Source organism: Delphinapterus leucas, chromosome 21 (genome assembly GCF_059928025.1).
Source record: "Delphinapterus leucas isolate spDelLeu-1000000601 "Yukka" chromosome 21, BTC_Dleu_Yukka2, whole genome shotgun sequence".
Taxonomy (NCBI): Eukaryota; Metazoa; Chordata; class Mammalia; order Artiodactyla; family Monodontidae; genus Delphinapterus; species Delphinapterus leucas.
This window is the reverse complement of record NC_143149.1, coordinates 12,607,265-12,627,125: the sequence shown is the minus strand read 5'-3', so window position 1 is coordinate 12,627,125 and position 19,861 is coordinate 12,607,265. Positions and strand designations below refer to the sequence as shown.

At 45.5% G+C, this 19,861-nt stretch overlaps 1 protein-coding gene across 1 annotated transcript in view; it reads left to right on the top strand.

Moving 5' to 3' along the window:
* The window catches only part of ENPP6 (ectonucleotide pyrophosphatase/phosphodiesterase 6), a 28,100-nt gene extending 15,768 nt beyond the window's left edge, over nt 1–12,332 (top strand). The window contains exons 2-3 of the mRNA XM_089903646.1: nt 4,966–5,077; nt 9,598–12,332. Of these exons, the coding sequence (XP_089759772.1) occupies nt 4,966–5,077; nt 9,598–9,802 (317 nt within the window). The 3' untranslated portion in view covers nt 9,803–12,332. The remainder of the gene's footprint in view (nt 1–4,965; nt 5,078–9,597) is intronic.
* Nucleotides 12,333–19,861: the final 7,529 nt, after the last annotated feature.

Below are 19,861 nucleotides of genomic sequence, written 5' to 3'. Positions count from 1 at the left end.
TTAATGGGTATATTAGAAGGAAGTTGGAAGTTATCACTAAAAATATGTTTTTGGTTTCTTATTACAAAAATAACATTTATTTTAGGAAAGTTAGTTCAATTCAATAAGCAATAAGAAGAATATAAAAGTCAACTATGAAAAAAAAAAAGTCAACTATGATCCTTCTGTATCAGTTATGAACTCTCTACTGCAAGTTTTAGAAAACCTAGCCAACAGTGACTAAACATGTAGGAATTTATTTGTATTACATAAGAAGTATGTACTTTATGTAGTTCAGCTGTTTAACAATGTCATTTTAAAAACCTAGGCTCTTTTGATCCTTCTGCTCTATATTAGCATATTAACTTTTTCCCTTCATGCTTGTTGACTCATGGTTTCAGAATGGTTGCTGCCGGTCCAGGGATCATGTCCTTACAACCTTCATTCCAAACTGCAGAAGAAGAAAAGAGGTCGCGCTAGCAACTCATGTTAACTTTTTCATATCAAAGCAAAGCCTCCCACTCTAAGCATCTCAGCAGATCTCAATGCCAGTATTGAGTCACATGACCATTCCTATGCACAAGGGACCTTGGGCAGATGAGAAAGGTTTCCTCTTTCTTTAGTAAGGGATGGAAAGGAAGAAAGAGGTTCAGAATGGCTTCAGTTTAGCCAAAAAAAGTCTACCAAGGCAGTCACACAAATTTTACCCTGTCATATTTTGTTATATTCACTTCCACTCTTTCTTAGACATAAATACGCTTTTTAAAAAAAATAAATTTATTTATTTATTTTTGTCTGCGTTGGGTCTTCATTGCACGCAGGCTTTCTCTAGTTGCAGTGAGCGGGGACTACTCTTCATTGCGGTGTGTGGGCTTGTCACTGCGGTGGTTTCTCTTGTTGCGGAGCACCAGCTCTAGGCACGCGGGCTTCAGTAGTTGTGGCACGTGAGCTTCAGTAGTTGTGGCTCTCGGGCTCTAGAGTGCAGGCTCAGTAGTTGTGGCGCACGGGCTTAGTTGCTCCATGACATGTGGGATCTTCCCGGACCAGGGCTCGAACCCATGTCCCCTGCATTGGCAGACGGATTCTTAACCACTGCACCACCAGGGAAGCCCTAAATATGCTTTAAGTATTTACAAAAATGATATCATCCTTCACAAACTATTTACTAGCCTTTTTTTCACTTAAAACAGTATGGCAGTAAATACAAATGGCATAATAATTTTATATGCCTGCATGGTATTTCATTATTTGGATGTGCTGTAAGTTAACCATACCGTTATTACCAAATGTTTAAATTGCTTCTTAATTTTATATTCTAAATAATATTGTAATAAAGGTGCTTGTATATACAAATTTATTTTCTTAGAATATGTTCTCTGAAGTGGTTTTCAAGGAAAAGCATGTATACAATAAAAATTATATAAATATTGCCAAACATTGCCACTCTGGAGGAGAGTGACCCAGAAACCCACTCCTAGCTGTGTGCCTCATATTGGTGTTTTTCAAACACTGGTCTTGATTCATAATGGACAGTGACATCAATTTGTGGATTGTTAACCAGTGTTTTAAAAACCCACCTAAAACAGAATAGAATAGAATACAGTATTAGCATACTTTGCTCATATTTTAGTGAAACTTCTGTTTCCTCTGTGAGAGTGTGTGTCCTGTACTGTGTCATGAAGCAAAATGAGTATTTTGCCAAGGGTTACAGACAAAACTTTTTTTAAATGTTCCCATAGAGAAACACTCATGCATGCCTCCTGATTTCCCCCACTCATTTAAAATTTCTGTTTGTTGTTAACTGCCTTGATAAGAAGTTCTATAACAGTAACAGATTATAGCGGTGACGGCAGCGCTCCTGATTTGCTTCGGACCTAAATGAAAATGTGTCCCATGAAGTTTTTTTTTTTTAAGATTTATTTATTATTTATTTATTTATTTAATTTAGTTTTGGCTGCATATGGTCTTAGTTGCAGCACGCAGGATCTTCGTTGAGGCATGTGGGATCTTTCATTGTGGTGCCCGGGCTTCTCTCTAGTTGTGGCGTGTGGGTTTTCTCTTCTCTAGTTGTGGCTCACGGGCTCCAGGGCGCATGGGTTCTGCAGTTGTGGCGCGCGGGTTCTAGTTGAGGCGTGTGAGCTCAGTAGTTGTGGCACGCGGGCTTAGTTGCCCCGCGGCATGTGGGATCTTAGCTTCCTGACCAGGGATTGAACCTGCGTCTCCTGCACTGTAAGGCATATTCCTTACCACTGGACCTCCAGGGAAGTCCCCCCATGAAATTTTGAAATGTAGAATTTTCACTGTTAATAACTAGCCTGTCAGTGAAGTTTTCATTTCCTCTTTACATCGTTTCATAAAGGTTTTCTTTTTTATTTATAAGGAGTTGGATTTATTTTTAGTTAACTGTTATAATTAATTTATAGTTTTATTACCTGTGGTCAGATAATATGCATTGTGCTGTATAATTTCTACTTTTTTGGAAGTTAATGCGATTTTCTTTGTGGATGAGGATATGATCAGTTTTTCCAACTTTTGTGTTTTTATAACAATTCCATTCTTATAAGAATTCTTTAATAATAATTATGTATATTTGTGTATATTTATGATATATAAATACTCATTTACATTCTAAACTATTAATGTGGATTTGTAGCTGTTTCAGGCTTTTGAGACTATAATCAACTTGAATACTATTGAGAGATCTGATTTTTTGGTTTACTTTTGGGGGGGTTTATTTGGTCTATTCTTTTATATCTAACCTTGCTGTGTCATTTTACCTAACCTGTAAATTTTAAAAATAGTTTATAGTTACCTCATGTTGACATTCTTGTAGAGTGTAACCCATTCACATTTATTTTGAATATATTTGATTTTCTCTTTTATTATGCTTTCAGTATTAGGGCTTCCTAGATATTTCTTTTTTTTTTCTTTTCATGTACTTTGATATTTGATTAATTTTGTATGCTTCTTTTTCTTCCTTTAGTGATTTGGAAGTTATGCATACAACTTTCTTCTGTATATTCCAAACTTTTAAATCAATGTCTAGAATGAACACTATATATTGACCATCCCTTCCCTCCAACAACAATGAAAATGCTTTTCCTTTCCTTTTTGGTTAAATAATTGGGAACTTTAGATCCAGGTTATTACATTAAACATTTTTTTAAAATATGCACCTTATATTTCAATAAAATATTTTCACATAACTACATTAATATTACTAATACTTAACTATATTTTGTGATTTCATCGTTTACTGCTATTTATTTGAAAACCCTATCTTATTCGTCCTTGGGCTCTTTTATTTTGACTTATTTCTCGATTAGCTTGAGTAAATCTTAATAGTACGGAAAAATGTCTGTCTGTCCTTAATGTCCATAATGTCTGTCCTTGCATGTCTGAATTCGTCAGATACTGTTTTAAAAGAATACCTAAAGTTTTGGAGTCAGATAAAAGTAGATTCAAATGTTAGCTCTTCCTCATTATTGCCCTGAGACAATGGGGAAGTCTCTTCACCATTTTTTTTTTTTTTTTTTTGCGGTACACGGACCTCTCACTGTTGTGGCCTCTCCCGTTGCGGAGCACAGCCTCCGGACGCGCAGGCTCAGCGGCCATGGCTCACAGGCCCAGCCGCTCCGCGGCATGTGGGATCTTCCTGGACCGGGGCACGAACCCGCGTCGCCTGCATCGGCAGGCGGACTCTCAACCACTGCGCCACCAGGGAAGCCCCCTCTTCACCTTTTTGACTCAGTTCCTCCTGTGTAAAATGAAGGCACCATCAGCTATTTTATAGGATACATAAGGATCATACCAAGTGTAAGTGGGAATCATTTTCTCTGGGCTACAGAAAAGCTCACCATCTGGTCTCCAGACCCCCTTGCCTGGGAATGTTACCGTGCTTGCTGTTCTACACACACACCTTATTGTTTCTCACTTTGAACTGTGCTTCCGCTGCTGTCTTTGCTTGGACGTCCCTTTCTTCCCACTTCTAACCCCAACGCATGGGCCAGACACAGTCTGTAAGACTGAGTCCAACACGGGGATTTGAGGAAAGCTTCCAGAAGGAAATAATATCTGCATTAAATGTGCCTTGCCTGAGTCCTCTCACCACCCAGTAAATGTGCACTTCACTTTAGACTTCAACTGTTACACTGTTTGCACGGAATCCTCCTCCTCCTAGGCTAGATTCCGGGATGCCACAGGATGGAGCAAACACAAGTAGAATTAAATACACCACTATGTCTGAACGTAGTGACTAGTTCATAGTAGGTGCCCAGTAAATACACCCAACTAACAAACTGAGACTGGCACGTTCCTCTCCTGCCCTATTTTCTGATAATGAGGTTGGATGTCTCTTCCTCGGGGCAACCATTTCAACTTGTTCAGGGGCCTGGGGCAGAAAAGCTGAAGCCACAGCAGCTCCCAACATCTGAATACTTTCATTCTTTTACTTCATTTTGGGAGAGGTAAGGGGACGGCTCAGGACCCTTGCTTTAACTCAGTGATTTTTAGACTTGCCCATCAGTGCAGTACTTCTGAGTCCAGCTAGACTAGTGAAGTCTTTATTTTCTTATTCCCAGGCGAATCAGATATTAACCTCATACGTGGTTCTAGAATAGGCAAAGATGCACTAGAAGAATTAGTAGTTATAAAAAATCTATAGAAAAAAGTTTCAGTTGAGACATTCTGTGTGCTAATTAATTTTTGTTATTGTTGTTTCAAATTGGGAAAGACAACCATTAACCAATTTTTGCCAGTCCCTGTCATGAGACACCAGTGCTGTATAGGAATGACGTTTAAGGGCCTCTGCTCCAGTTAAACAAAATTAGAATTAAATACACCACTTATCAATAATACATTCTTTTATTTCATGAAAAGGAATAAAAATTTTTGTTTTGACTAATGGTATTTGCTTCCTAAAATAGGCTCATCACCCTACCTTGATTATTGAAGAAAGTAACCATTTACTGTCTTTTTCCTTCTTAGGCTGTGAGGTTGAGATTCTTGGTGTCAGACCTACTTACTGCCTAGAATATAAAAATGTCCCAACGGATATCAATTTTGCCAATGCAGTCAGCGATGCTCTTGACTTCTTCAAGTAAGTGTCCCAAATTCTTAGCCATGCCACTCTTCTTCCTGTTTCCAGGACCAATAATGAATGCTAAAGTGGATTAAAAAGGCTTGGTGTAGGTGAAGTATGTCTCAGAGAGGTAGCGAGCCTCTCACACGGTGATTGCTACCCTCTAGTAGAGGATGATTGTGTGTTGAGTAATTTTAGGTAGGGGCACCCTTTGGAAACGTTGAATTGAGAGCAAGGAAGTCCCCAGGGGTTGAGGACTTTCTTCTTTGTGTTGATGGAAAATAGAGAAGCAATGTGAATGTCAGCATTTCTCTAATCATGATATAGTGAATGCCTGACTCTCCAAAGATATAAGTTTTTGACAAAAGAAGGAAGATCTTTGGTGGAATAAGTTTGGAAAAATTGTCTACTCTGCCATCTTCTTGGAAATGTACAAAGCCTATTAGCATATTAGTACATAGAACCTTTTTTTTTTCTCTTCCACATGGAACTATCACACCCAGTTTGAAAAATGCAGAAATCAGTAATGGTCTGAATAGCACACGAGTGTGTCAGGGAAACTGACTTATTTCTAAGTTTTCAATTAAAAAAAATGTATGTATTTATTTATTTTTGGCTGGGTTGGGTCTTTGTTGCTGCGTGCAGGCTTTCTCTAGTTGCGGCGAGAGGGGGCTACTCTTTGTTGTGGTGCACAGGCTTCTCATTGCGGTGGCTTCTCTTGTTGTGGAGCATGGGCTCTAGGCGCGCAGACTTCAGTAATTGTGGCACACGGGCTCAGTAGTTGCGGCTCGCGGGCTCTAGACCGCAGCCTCAGTAGTTGTGGCGCACAGGCTTAGTTGCTCTGCGGCATGTGGAATCTTCCCGGACCAGGGCTCAAACCCGTGACCCCTGCATTGGCGGGCAGATTCTTAACCCCTGCGCCACCAGGGAAGTCCCTCAATTTTTTTTTTAACACTCAGCAACTTCAACCATTCCTTTAACCACTCTCTCTCCCTAATTCTCTGCAACCCACTTCAGTAAGGAAAATTGATGTGACATTGTGAACTCTTTACATTGAAAAGAAATCTGGACAGGATCCTAAGGTGATGGGAGATCTGGGTGTCCCTGAAATCCAGGGTTGGGGGCCTCTTGCAGCTCTCAGGTAATTGGGCCGCTGGCTACATGTCCTTCTGGCATGGTTCCTGGGCTGAAAGCTATAAATGGCCAATAACAGATCTGCAGGCGTTTCCACCCATCACTCCTCACCCAACCGCTCCATTACAAATGAGCTGACCAGTGATGGAGACCAGATCCATGTGGAAAACAGCTGGCCACCAAGAATTTGTCAGCTAAACTCCAACAGGCAAGAGCTCTTAGCCCTTGAAGACTCAGGTCCCTCATGAATCAATGAGCTCCAACATAGAAGTCTTTCACAAAAGGCATATGTATAAATCCCTGAATCTCAACCATCACAGTTCCAGTGTTCCTGGCATCTGGGGTTGACAGCTTCCTGACACAAAGCCATCAGGTGAATCTGTGAGACTTACTAGCTTTCTGATCACACGGAGATTTATGAATATGGCAAATAGCCTTAAAGAAACCAGCCCAGTGGCTGCTGTATTAAGGTGAAGTGTCTAAAATGTAGTGACCTGAAAGCATTTCATTGAGCTTTAGTGCAACCAGTAAACCTTGTGAAATTTTTCCCACATACAAGCCCCACCCTGGAAGTGTACACACCTAAACATAGGATGTTCTGTGTGAACCAGTGCATCTGGGATGCTACAGGCACAAGTACAAAAGGCAGCTAAGTGCGGAGACATATCCGAGGGTATGATTTTGTGGAAAGTTCCATTATGTTCAAACGTGGTGGAGGAAATGCCATCAGTCCATCAGTGTAATGAACATGGGCCTCAAAAGAGTTTAGGGATATGTATGAAAATGCCATTCCCAAGTTAGAACTTTTCCCTACTGCCTACACACGTGTGGAACCCTTAGTGACTTTTTGTTCCCTGCTGTCTGTAGATGCAGGGGGCATTTGTATTAGTCATTCATACACTAGCGAGTATGAATGATGATAATATTATTTGTGAGAAACAAGCAAATAATAACTTACCCCAATCCCCATTGTGGAGGAGGGGGGACATGGTATTTGTTAAAGAAGGGCCAGTCTGTTTTGTTCTAAAAGGAGAAAAGAAAACTTGACTAGCAATTTCCCTTAACTGGAAACCAGCATATCCTCCAAACTGTGAATGAAGTACACCTCAGGGTACAAGAACATCACAGCATCATTAAAAGGTGTGCCCTCTTGGCAAGTATGACCATGGTGAAGGAAGATGCCAGGCTGAACATTCTCTGGAACCGATCCCCGTGTAGTGAATGGAGTCGGTGTGGACATTCAAAAGCCTGGGCTGGTGGAGTCAAGTGTTCTGACCTTGGACGTGGGAAGTTCACATCTCCAGTCCTAGCCATGTCTCAGAGGTCCGTGAGGCCTAGAATCCCTTTTGGCCTATTTCCTCATCTGCAAAATCTGCAGATGCTTTTCTCTAGGGACGCTTTTCATCTCAGATCCAGAATCTGGAGGCACATCCAAGCCGCAGACGTAGAGCTCATGCCGAGAGATGAAAGTGACTCCGTTTCACTGCTGCCTTTGCCTTGTCTCACGCCCCACTTTCTTGGGGTTGGTGGGATTCTTATAGCAGAATAAGAACCACTTCCACGTGGTCATTTGGCTTTAGCAGAATGTTTCCCCATTGGTGCGGGCTGTTGCGTTCTCTCAGAGTATTTGGGTCAGGGTGTCGGAGCTCCACCTGGGTCTCAGTGCTGGCTCCACTTCTCATGAGCTGTGTGATGTGGGCAACAGTACTGAACTCTCTGTTTAACGTATTCCTGCCTGATAGGGTTGCTGTGAGGATGAATTACGATAATGTATGAAAAGCCCTCAACGTAGTGCCTGACCTAGAATAACTATGATTTATTGAGCACTTACTATTATTATACCTTCAACTGACAGTTACAGAGCTCCTACTGTATGCCAGACCCTAGGCTGAGCTGAGACACAACGGAGAATGAATGCATCCCAGGGTGAAAAACCCCGCAATTTAGAGGGGAGGGAAGGACACATAAGCGGGCAATTACCGCACAGTGTGAAAAATCACAACCCAGAGATGAACCAGGAAAGCCGTGGGAGTGCCCAGGAGGGCCACCCACCTGAGCCTGGGCCTCAGGGATGCTTCCTAGAAGAAGCACCATCTTCCTGAGACCGGAAGGATGGGAGGGGTTGTGCAAACCACGCTCTGGAACTGCTGTGAGGTTCTTTTTCCTCTTCTGTGGATTGCAAGGCCCAAGGCACCACAGGCACTAAGGATACATTCCAAGTGTCAGGGGAGACCACACCAGGAGAGACCAGGCCGCCTCACTTGTGTGTTTGTTTAAATAGAGTTTTTCAAGAGAAATAAGGCAGTCTGCCAAGAGGATTATTTATTAACCCTTAAAGTCCAAACAAAGGAGTTAGCCTTCATTCCTTTTCCACTGCTTCCTCTTGTCAGTCGCTGTTACTGCTACCCGCACCATCACCATCATCAGCGTCATTGCTCTGTTCAGGTGCTTTGGGGGACGTTGTGGGCAGGGCAGTCACAGTGGGAAGCTGTGCGCTGTGTGGAGGAGGGGGAACATTGCACGGTGTTTTCTCCCCCACCCCCCGACTCCCTCAGCCTCCTACTCCAGGTTTGTCACTAGTTCCCACTCAGTCTCAGCTTTGCACGGAGGGTTAAATAGTTGGATTTTTACCACCAGTACTCTGGCCGAGGGGGGCGTTTTTCCGGGATGCAGAAAGTGTGGTCAGTGCTAGAATTCACCCTGTGCCCACCCTGGAGCTGACCCTTCCTGGGTCCCCAGAGACATCAGGCCCTGAACACAAACACAAACCTGTCTGCCTCCTGCAAGGTTGCCTGGTAAAGCTTGTTCTTATTCTTGTGGGTCAGTGAAACCTACAGTCTAGTGTTTTATTTAGAGGCTCCCTCGAAGACCAGCAATAATGGAGGAGACTTTTTTTTTTAACATTTTTATGGGAGAATAATTGCTTTACAATGGTGTGTTAGTTTCTGCTGTATAACAAAGTGAACCAGCTATACATATACATATATCCCCATATCTCCTCCCTCCTGTGTCTCCCTCCCACCCTCTGTATCCGAGGAGACGTTTTTTGAATGATTGCTTCTCTTTTCTCTGAGCTTCTGGTGACAGCTGGTGGTGAGGGGAGTTATCAGAACTGTCCCCTGCCTGTCGCCACCTCTTCCGACTCCTGGGTCATGATGAGCTGAGAGGCGAGGTGACCCATAAGCATGCTCCCTGACTTTTGTCACCAGGGTGCCCGGGACTGGCACCTTCTCCAAGGTTCTCTCTCCCTTGGAGAACCCCCTTGTTCTTTTTAAGGTATCGCTGTGCCTGGACCACAGGGCAGGGGCTGGAGGATGCCCATGCCTCCGCCAGGACCGCCGGGTGGGAGGGGGGAAAGCTGGCAGGGCCTCTCTCAGCTCTCACCCTGCCTGCCCCCTCCCCAGGAGCGGCCAGGCGGACCTGGTGGCCATCTACTACGAGCGCATCGATGTGGAAGGCCACCACTATGGGCCCTCGTCGCCACAGAGGAAAGAAGCCCTGAGGGCCGTGGACACCGTCCTGAAGTACATGACCACGTGGATCCAGGTGACCGAAAACCAGGACCACTGGGCTAACCTTCCCTCTGTCACTCTTCTTCTGTCTCCTTGACTGTCACACCCCTCGACATCTTCCTTCTTACTGCTGAGAGCTGACTGGGCCAGCTCAAGGGTCTGAGGGGTCTCTTTTCATCACACAATGCCTCCCCAGGTACCACGAGCTCCCTTGTCTTACAGCCAGGCCAGTGGCACTGCAATGACCCAGATCTGCATTACAGCCTGGCTCAGCTGGCGAGATGGCCTGATGCTTTACCAAACCATTAAGTCTGGTAACCAGATTGGCGTGGGTGTGGAACCCAGGCCTGGGTTCTCTCCCTGATTCTGCCACACCCTTACTGAATGACTTTTAGCAAAGTATTACTTTTAAACTTTAAAAAATTTTATTTTTTATTGAAGTATAGTTGATTTACAATGTTGTGTTAGTGTGTTAGTTTCAGGTGTACAGCAAAGTGATTCAGATATATATATATAGAGAGAGAGGTAGATAGATTATATATGGTTCTTTTCCGTTATAGGCTATTACAAGGTATTGAATACAGTTCCCTGTGCCATGCAGTAGGTCCTTGTTGTTTATTTTATGTAAGTAGTGTGTATATGTTAATCCCAAACTCCTAATTTATCCCTCTCCTGCCACTTTCTCTTTGGTAACCATAAGTTTGTTTTCTGTCTGTGAGTCTGTTTCTGGTTTGTAAGTGAGTTCATTTGTATCATTTTTTAAAATCCCATATATAAGTGATGTCACATGATATTTGTCTTTGTCGGACTTAAAATATTACTTTTTTAAACTTTCGTGGGGTTAATTTTTCACACGTGTAAAACGGGCGAGTGATAGTTGTATTCCCACACAAGTTGGTTGAAAGACCCAAAGAGGATGAAAACAGAAAGGCTACCTTAAAAGGCTGGCGCCTCATATGTATTATGTTCCGCGCTAATCGGACGGGCACTGGCTCTCTCGTTCCCTCCCTGCAGCGCTTCTGCTACGATTTTGCACCGTGTCTTATAGCGCAGACAAGCAGATGGTTAAATTCAGAACTGGGGAAGCAGGCTTTCTCCTATAACCTGTAGTTGAAAACACCTCTTTGCCAGACAGCTGGTGTAAGAGGGTCCCCGTCTCGGCGCCGTCCTGACTGCCTGTCTCCCCACAGGAGCGCGAGCTGCAGGACGACCTCAACGTCATCATCTTCTCAGATCACGGGATGACTGACATTTTCTGGATGGACAAAGTGATTGAGCTGGATAAGTACATCAGCCTCCATGACCTGCAGCAGGTGAAGGACCGAGGGCCGGTTGTGAGCCTGTGGCCGGCGCCCGGGAAGCATTCTGAGGCAAGACGGGGGAGAAGGGTGGGTGGGGGTGGGACGGGGCCAGAGCGCACCCTCAGAGGCCATGACTCTGCACTGAGTCTGTGTGTAGCTTTAAGGCGGAGGCACAGGGCAGCCTCGGGAGCCGGGACTCTGGCGGCAGATGACCCACCTGCCCCCGTCCTCGCCGAGTGACCTCGGTCCAGTGCTTCATCCTCCCGTGTCTTCCTTTCTCTGAAGCGGGCACTGAACGTTAGTGGGCACGAAACGAGACGAGGGTGTGCAGCGCCCAGCACGTGGCGCGGGGCCGGTTCGTTCTTGGCCAAAATGCAGCCCTTCTCCTGCGCAGCTGGGGACAGCGGAAGCTGGCACAGAAGGCCCTTCTCTGGAGGAAAGCCGCCAGGCTGACCTGTTCTCATCAGGGACTGGAGAGAAGAAGGCGACGGACGAGCACAGGCTGAGGCCGCGTGTGCCATGGGTCGGCCCCGTAGCTCGGAGCCACGCGGCCGGCCGGGGTTCAGACCCCCGCTCTCAGCAGCCGAGCAGCTCCCTAAGCGGCCCTCCTGCGCTTCTCTGCTGCGTGTGCTGACTGACGACACGGTAGCTGCCCTCCTGGGCGGCCGTGAAGCACGGGAATCAGCTGGGTCCGCTGCAGGGACGATGTGTGTGTCGCCTACGGCGATTACCACCATCCAAGGGGGCGTCCCCAAGAGGCCGTGGCGGAGTTCCCACGGCGTGCAGATGGCGTGGGGCAGGGCTCCCGGGGACTTGGCACGCTCGATGACGAGGCCCCTGCTTACCCCTCCCTCCAAACAATCCTTCCCTCCGAGTGGAGGGTAAACCATGCTGAGAAGGTGAAGGAGCGAGTGGCCCCGCCGGCTGACTGCTTTGGCCCGTGTGGCCTGGGCGTCTCCCAGCACAGGCTCTGGGCCTCTATCCCCTGGGGGAGGCCTCCACCGCTGCCAGGGGCGGTGCATCGGCAGGGAGATGGGAATCAGCCTCGGCTGGGCCGGCTGCCTGCCCTGCTTCCCCACGGCAGGTGTAGGCTGGGATCCGGCCGTTTTGGCCCAGACAGAGACCTTCCTCCCAGCCCTGACCACTCCCTCCCACATGAGAGTCCGAGATCTGTGTGTCTGGGGTTGAGGAACTCGGTGCCCGCAGTGCGGCTTCTCCCCAGCCTCGTCCCCTTCCCCCGACGGGTGCCCCCTTTTCTCAGGCTCCACGGTCAGCACGTGGAGGTGCTGAATATGTTTGCACAGGCTTCTCGTGAACTCCTTAAATATGAAACTGGGAAGAATATTTTACACGTTGGCAGGTCCCACAGTAAATGGCTTCTTGCAAAGAAGTTCTGTTTTCCTGGCAAGGAACATCATCTGTTATCTCCTATCTGGCACCTAGGGACATGCCGCCTCCAGGATGCTAGAGCATCAACAGCTCACGAGCTGGGAAGAGCTTCTTTCTTCCAATGTGGTGTGTACATCAGGCAGTTGCAAGCTGCCTAAAACAGTTGGTAGATTATTCAGAACTGGGGCTATGTTTGGGTGACACTTTGTCACGTGACGGACACAACAGTTTGTGAGGCCCGTTATGTGCCATCAGAGTTTTCACTTATGCAAAATCTTTCTGGTAATGCCCCCTACTTTTCTTAAGAATTATGGATTTTCTTAAGTAGGAAATCAACTCCTGGGGCCAGTAGAAACTCTACTAAACAGCCTAAAGACTAATTATTTTCCAGAGTTGAATTGATAAACTCAATTTTATATTCAGTTCTACCCAGGAATATATGCCAGCTTTGGCTAAGGGCCAACAAATCAACACCAGCCGGTTGATTTTAATTTTAGCCATAAAGATTTAAGCTGCTGCTAAATATTGGAAAGAGGTACAGGGTTTACATCTTCATCAGAAAATTAGCAGTGTAATTAATGGCAAACAGTCACTAGTATTTTAAAATCAGGCATAGGGCTTCCCTGGTGGCGCAGCGCTTAAGAGTCCGCCTGCCAGCGCAGGGGACACGGGTTTGAGCCCTGGTCTGGGAAGATCCCACGTGCCGCGGAGCAACTAAGCCTGTGGGCCACAACTACTGAGCCTGTGCTCTGGAGCGTGCCAGCCACAACTACTGAAGCCCGTGCCACAACTACTGAAGCCCGCGCGCCTAGAGCCCGTGCTCCGCGGCAAGAGAAGCCACTGCAATGAAGACTAGCTCCCACTTGCCGCAACTAGAGAAAAGCCCACGCTCAGCAACAAAGACCCAACGCAGCCAAAAATAAATAAAAATAAAATAAATAAATTTATTTTAAAAAATCAGGTGCAGCTAGGACATGCTCTAGGTCTAGTCAAAGAATAAATGCTTTTCTTTGATCTTGGTGGTGTTTAACGTCAGGCAGAACAATTTCTCATTCACCTTTTTATTTTACTGTAGGATTTTTGACATAAATAAGTTTTTATAAAGTCCTTCCTCTCCTCCAGGTCCAATAAATATTCACATACATTTAAGAGAGAGAATGCAAAACTGGTCATTCTTGGTTATCTTTGCAGATATATAACAAATTGAGAACAGTGGAGCACATGACTGTCTACAAGAAGGAGGCCATCCCGAGCAGGTTCTACTACAAGAAAGGGAAATTTGTCTCTCCTTTGACCTTAGTGGCCGATGAAGGATGGTTCATAACTGAGGTAAATATAAAACATATGATAAGATATTCATTATACAAATTCTTTCAAACAGCCAAAGGTAAACAATTATTTACCTTTTCCACCTGAAAAATTTCACTTTTGCTTAAGTCTCATTTGTTGTATTATTTCCTTCTTTAGAGAATCCAGAGGCTTGGTCAGGTGACTCTGTAGACGCAAACTGGAGACTCCGACCCAGAGCCATGGTTTAGACTTCATGGCTCCAGACTTGCTGTATTTTAACAAATGGGCCTTAACTCAATTACCCAGGCTTACAGTGTAACCTATTCAGTTTAAAGTGGAACAGTTACTGTGAACCAAAGCAATTGCTATAGGGCAGCGAAAAGCCAGGAGAGGCTCGGCTTTGCTTTCACCTTAAAGGGAAATGATTGGCAGACAAAAGTCCACAGGTCCAGGTCTCTGGTTTGCCAACTTGATTTTACAGAGCTTATCTTGCATTTTGGGCCCAAACCCTAATTGCCTGGTGCCCGGATGATTTCAGCAGCTTCCTCCATGCCCACCTGGACTCCAAGCTCACCAGGCCCTTGCATCAGCTTCTGATACCCGGCCAGCTGGTAAGGCACCCCAAAGGGGAATCCGCAGTCACGTCCTGTTTAGAGTCAGTTCCCAGCCAGGGCCTGGATCACTGTCAGTATGAGTACGAAGCTGGGTTACAAACTGATCAGACTATAGGCTAAAAGAGAGTAGCAGGTGTTGGCGCATGAGGGTTGTTGGTCGAGGCCAACAAAGTACAGTCAAATTCCAGGTTGCGCATCTGTAGATTCAACCAACTCTGATCAGAAATATTCAGGGGGAAAAAAATCCAGAAATTTCCAAAAAGCAAAACTTGAATATGCTGGATGTTGGCAACCATTTACATCACATTTTCATTGTATTTACAACTATTTACAAAGCATTTCATTGTATTAGGTATCATAAGTAATCCAGAGATGATTTCAAATATACAGGAGGATGTGTGTAGTTATATGCAAATACTGTGCTGTTTTGTATAAGGGATTTGAGCATCTACAGATTTTGGTATCCGAGGGGATCCTGGAAACAATCCCCTGTGGATACCGAGGGACGACTGTATAAGGCCTAAGAGTGGTATTTAATCTGCCAGAGTGAGGGCAGGTGGCGATGGGCAGAAGTACCGATCAGGCAAAACGAGTGGACATCTAGCGACCCAGGTGTGGAAAACGGGGATTCCCTGACGTAAACTTCAGTCGTTCGGGAGGACTGAGCTGTTCCTGTGTGCTCTCAGACCAAAGAAGCAGCTGGTCGCTGAGGAAACAAAGCAGAACTGGTCAGAAATGTCAGCTGCGCTGTCCGCGGCCAAGCTGGGTCCTCTGATCGGCAGACTTTGGCTTCCTATGCCATGTGATTTTGGAAGTTTCCAAGAAGGTCCCTCTGCCCCCTAACGCTCTCTCCTCTAAGTGCCCTAACGCTCCTGGTCACTTTATCACACCGTTTGAAGTTCACCCGGAGTGAGGTTATTCTAGGCTCACAGCGTTTTCATCTCCAGTGGTTTTCTTAGGACTTTGCACTGAACACACGTGCAGTCAGGTGGGTCACCTGACTGGGTACCTCTTCAATTTTATTCCATCAAGCCAACTTCCCAAGCCGTACAAAAGGGCTTACATTTTGCAACTTGTTCCATTTAGAATATTCTGGTAAAATTGTTTTAAGTTTTTAAAAGCAAATAGATGCTGAGGGTTAATCCACAGTTAACTGTCACTCATTTCTCTGTAGGACTATGTGCCTCTATTGTTTACTTTCTCACATTTAGCTGAAATCAACCACACTGAGAGGCTGGTCCGTGGCAGGGAGGGAGATTATAAGAGTACAGAGGTGATTTGAGATAATTTATGGAAAAACTGGCTTACATAGGGAGAGTGGCAAAGCCAGAGGGTGTCATGAAGACAGTGGACAACTCATGAGGAGCCATCTCAGTTCCTCCAGGAGGGGTGGACAGTCACCAGGGAAGTTGCTCCAGCCGTCAGTGCTGTCAGAGAAGGTTCAGTCTGGAAGTATCTGAACTGTCAGTACAGTGTCTCGGCATTAGCACATCTAGCAAGACGACGCACGTTTTCCCAATGGGTGATTAAAACACAGTGATGGGGAGACTTGGGGTATCAGTCAAGATGCTCTTGGTTATAAGTCACACACCACTTGAATAAATGGGCTAAATAATAAAGATTCATTATCTCACATAGCTAGAAGTTTAGAGGTAAGAAGTTCCAGGGTGGTTCATCCAGCAACTCGATATCAAGGCCCTGAGTCAGTTCTTCTGCAGTTCTTTCGGCTTTCCCTTCAGAGCACAAGATAACTGCTGTAGCTCCAAGCATCCCATCCTTCAGTTCATCCCAAAGCAGGAAAGCAGGGATGTGGCTTCTTCTTGTACATCTCATACTTTTATTAGGGAGCAAAATATATATCCCAGAATCAGAGGCAGATAGAAGTTTTGTGGGACTCTCATGATTATAATAAAATTAGGGGGAGGAGGTCTCTCTTTAAGAAAGTAATACTTAATTATGAATATAAAATTAGATACAGGGACTTGGAAGAAACCCATGCAAGTGAGAAGTCCTGTTGCTTAAGCTTCTGTAACCGCCCTATAAATCCGCCTCAGCCCAGAACCCACCAGCAAACTTCCCTTTAGGCCTCATCACTCAACTCACCAGCGTGGCTAGAAGACTCCTGCCTTGAGTCGCTTCGGTCCTAAGATAGGGTACTGTGCCGGCATGCAGGCCAGGCCACCACAATCGCAAGACCAGCGTGCGACAGCAGCTGGGAATCCGGCAGACAAGGTCTCTGAAACTTAGATCAGCAGAGAAAAGGAGGGGAGAGGAGAGTGAGGACAAACGACGCCATCGCTAACGTTCTGACTGGTGGTGGCCACTTAGGCCAGTGATGGATCCGACGATGCCGCCTCCCACCCCGCCTCCACTTCACTCGTACCTCCCCCGCTTCCCAGCACCCACCTGCTGAGGTCCAAGTACCTGCTCCCTTGCAGGAAACTGGCATATTCCACTGTCTGTTGAGAGTGAAGCAATATGGTAATTGTGCACTATATATTATATCATTATATCATTTCATATCACATATATCATATCATGTCATATTATATTGATTTTGTATGTATCACACAAATACACACACACACACATTTGTTTGTGTAAATCAAAACTAAGAGTCAACCAGTTAGCAAGGGCCACCTGGTATTTCATCCTGTGGCTTAAGAAGCAGAGAGAAACCATAAGAACGGAAAGGAAGAACGCCTGTTGACAATGACTTGAATAGCTTTTTAAAAATATATAATTATTTCAAAAGGGAGATTTGAGGTAATTTTAAAATACTTGATGCAGAAATTTTTTTTAAAGAAGGAAATCAGAAGGAAGATAATAGGTTGAGAAAAAATAAAATTAGTTCTGAAGGACTAGTGTTAACCCCCTAAATGGAGAGACTGTCAGTGTTACCTCATTTCGCTTCAATTAGTAATAATGGGTATTATAAGACTAATCTTCACTTATCATGCCTGGCTCATTAGATACTATAGAATGACTCCTCCCCCGGAGATTCAATGAAGTGAACGTAAAGTTATTTTGCCTTGCGCACATATAAAAAATCTGTCACGAAAAATTTCTTCTTAAAATGTTGGTTGGCAACATCGGCAACAATAATGATAGCCATCTTGGATTAAGTATCTCCTAGTTACCATTTCTGTTTCTCTCCATGACTCTGCATTGTAGATATTGCTAGTCCTGAAAATCACTTACCATAACATAGAATGGAACACAAGGTGGTTCTGAGCTTCCTAGCCGCCAATTCAGAGAAGAAAGTGCAATCAGTTATATCAATGTAACGTACGGTGTCTGTAACATAAAAACACAAGTGTTTCTTGAGAAAATCATGCCGGTCCCTGGTCCTGAGAGAAATTTAGGTATTTTTTAGTCAATCTTTTGCGGTACCTTAGTTTTCTAGACTGAATACCTTAATCATTTTACTCCTGTCTTCAAATTTACGGATTTTTATTTTTAAGATTCGTATATGAAAATTTTAATTTCTGAGCCTACTTAGATTTAATACTGGGGTTTTATCTCTTTATCTTCTGAAAAATCCTAAAAACGAGTGCCCATTCTTTCCCTGCTGTCTTAGACTTTTTTCTTTTACATCTCTCTGTTGTTTATTATACCTACTTGACTATAGAGAATTGAAAACGCCGTTCTAGATCCCTGTCCCTGCACTGTGCCAGCACTATTAATCTCCCACGTTCTTATTTGCAGAATCTCTCCCCACATGGTAAAAGATCATTGTGTTTGCTCTGGAGCCTAACTACCAGCGCACAGCCCGGGTGAGGGTGCTCCTGTTCTGCATTGCACTTTGCATCTGCAGCAGGGCGAATTCTCAGCCCTGAAAGCAACTTCTCTGGGTCCAGGTTTGGATAGCGGATGAGTTTTTTTTTTTCTGGCTTTGACATGATTAGGAAAACAGCTGAGTCAGGACAAATCGATGCTGGTTGGGGACAATAAAATAGAATCCCACCTCCTCTTCCTTTTTCCCTACAACCACCATCCCGTAAACATACAAGATTTGAGTTCCTTGGCAAAAATGCCATTCCCATCTAGACACCAACGTTTTGCCACCAATTTAAGTTTTGCAGACTCTGAGGCAGCTGCTCTAACAGGAAGATGCAACCGAGTTCTTTTTTTTTTTTTTCTTAATGGTCACTTGGAGGGCTATCACTGAAAAAGATAAAGATAGGGAAACCTATTGACTTTGTCACCTGGAATTGCACAAGCATCCAGCGTGACGGCTGGCATCATACAAGAAGCTCCCTGCCCAGTGGCTCCCCCAGTTTGTTTCTCACTGTGCTCCTTAGTGTACAGACTAGATTTCCAACTACTGCCAGTCCCTTCTCTGGCCTCCCCTCCTGCAGGGGCAGAAACCTGAAGGTGTTCATCTTCCCAGAGGACTAACCATGAAGAGGCAAAAGACACAGGCCACCTGCCTAGGTTAAGCCCCAGCCTGTCACACCTGCCAAGCTCCTTTCTTCAAGGATGGAAACAGGGCTTCCTAAATGGAGGCCCCACCCCTCTGTCTCCCTGAGACCTGGTCACCATCCCCTGTAAACACTCTCTTTGCTTTTCCTTGCCAGGGGATGAGGGTCACGCTCTTCACGGAAGCATCTGAGCCCAGCACAAGGTGGCCTCACTCTCCCAGCCCATGTGGTTTTCTCACAGTCCTTTTCACTCACCCAGGCTCTGCACCCATCCCTCCACCAGGGGGCACTTGGAAAGGGGCTGGGGCAGACTGAGGTTGTCACAATGTCTAGCGTGGTCCGCGGGCCCTCAGGAGGCAGGTCCAGTGATGTTAAATGTCCTTGGCATGTGGGATAGGTAGAAACAACAGAGCAAAATGCAAAGTGGAGAAAATTCTGTGGGTAGTTTCCACCATACTCAAGTACATTCTTCCCAAATCCACATACCTAAAAAAATCACTCATCTGCTAAATTCAACAGACATCTGCTGAGTGCCCGCTCCATGTAACCTACCAAAGTTCTGACTCCAATGAGAGCCAGGAGCCCCTGGGAGCTCCCTCACGGAGCTCACAGCCCAGGAAAGGAGCCAGATACGAAATAAGCACACGTGCCATACAAAGGAATCAGCGTGCAGTTACAAAGCGCACTGCGTTATAATGGGGAAAGAGTGTCGTGAAAGAGACGGTCTGGGAGGAGAGGAAGCCTGACTCAGATGAGGGGTAGAAGGTCTCTGACAAAGTGACCTCCAGGCTGGAACTTGAAGGATGAGTGGCCGTCAATGGGGCAGGGAAAAGGGGTTGCTTTCCTGGCCGACGGAGTGGGATACTGGAGGAATCTGAGGCAGGAAAGGGCCTTGAGAATTAGAGGAACTGAAAGGATGGACCCAGTGGCACGTGTGGGGAGTGAGGAGAGGGACAGCGACACGTCTGAGGCTGCCCAGGGCGGCGGGGCCTGAGCAGGCCCAGCCACGGGCAAGACTTCAAATCCCACCTTAAGTGCAAGGCAAAACCATCGGGAATTTCAACAAGGGGGGAGCGCGCTCCATAATCCTCGGGATACTGTAACGCACAACTCACAAGGAAAACAAGAGTCTGAGCAA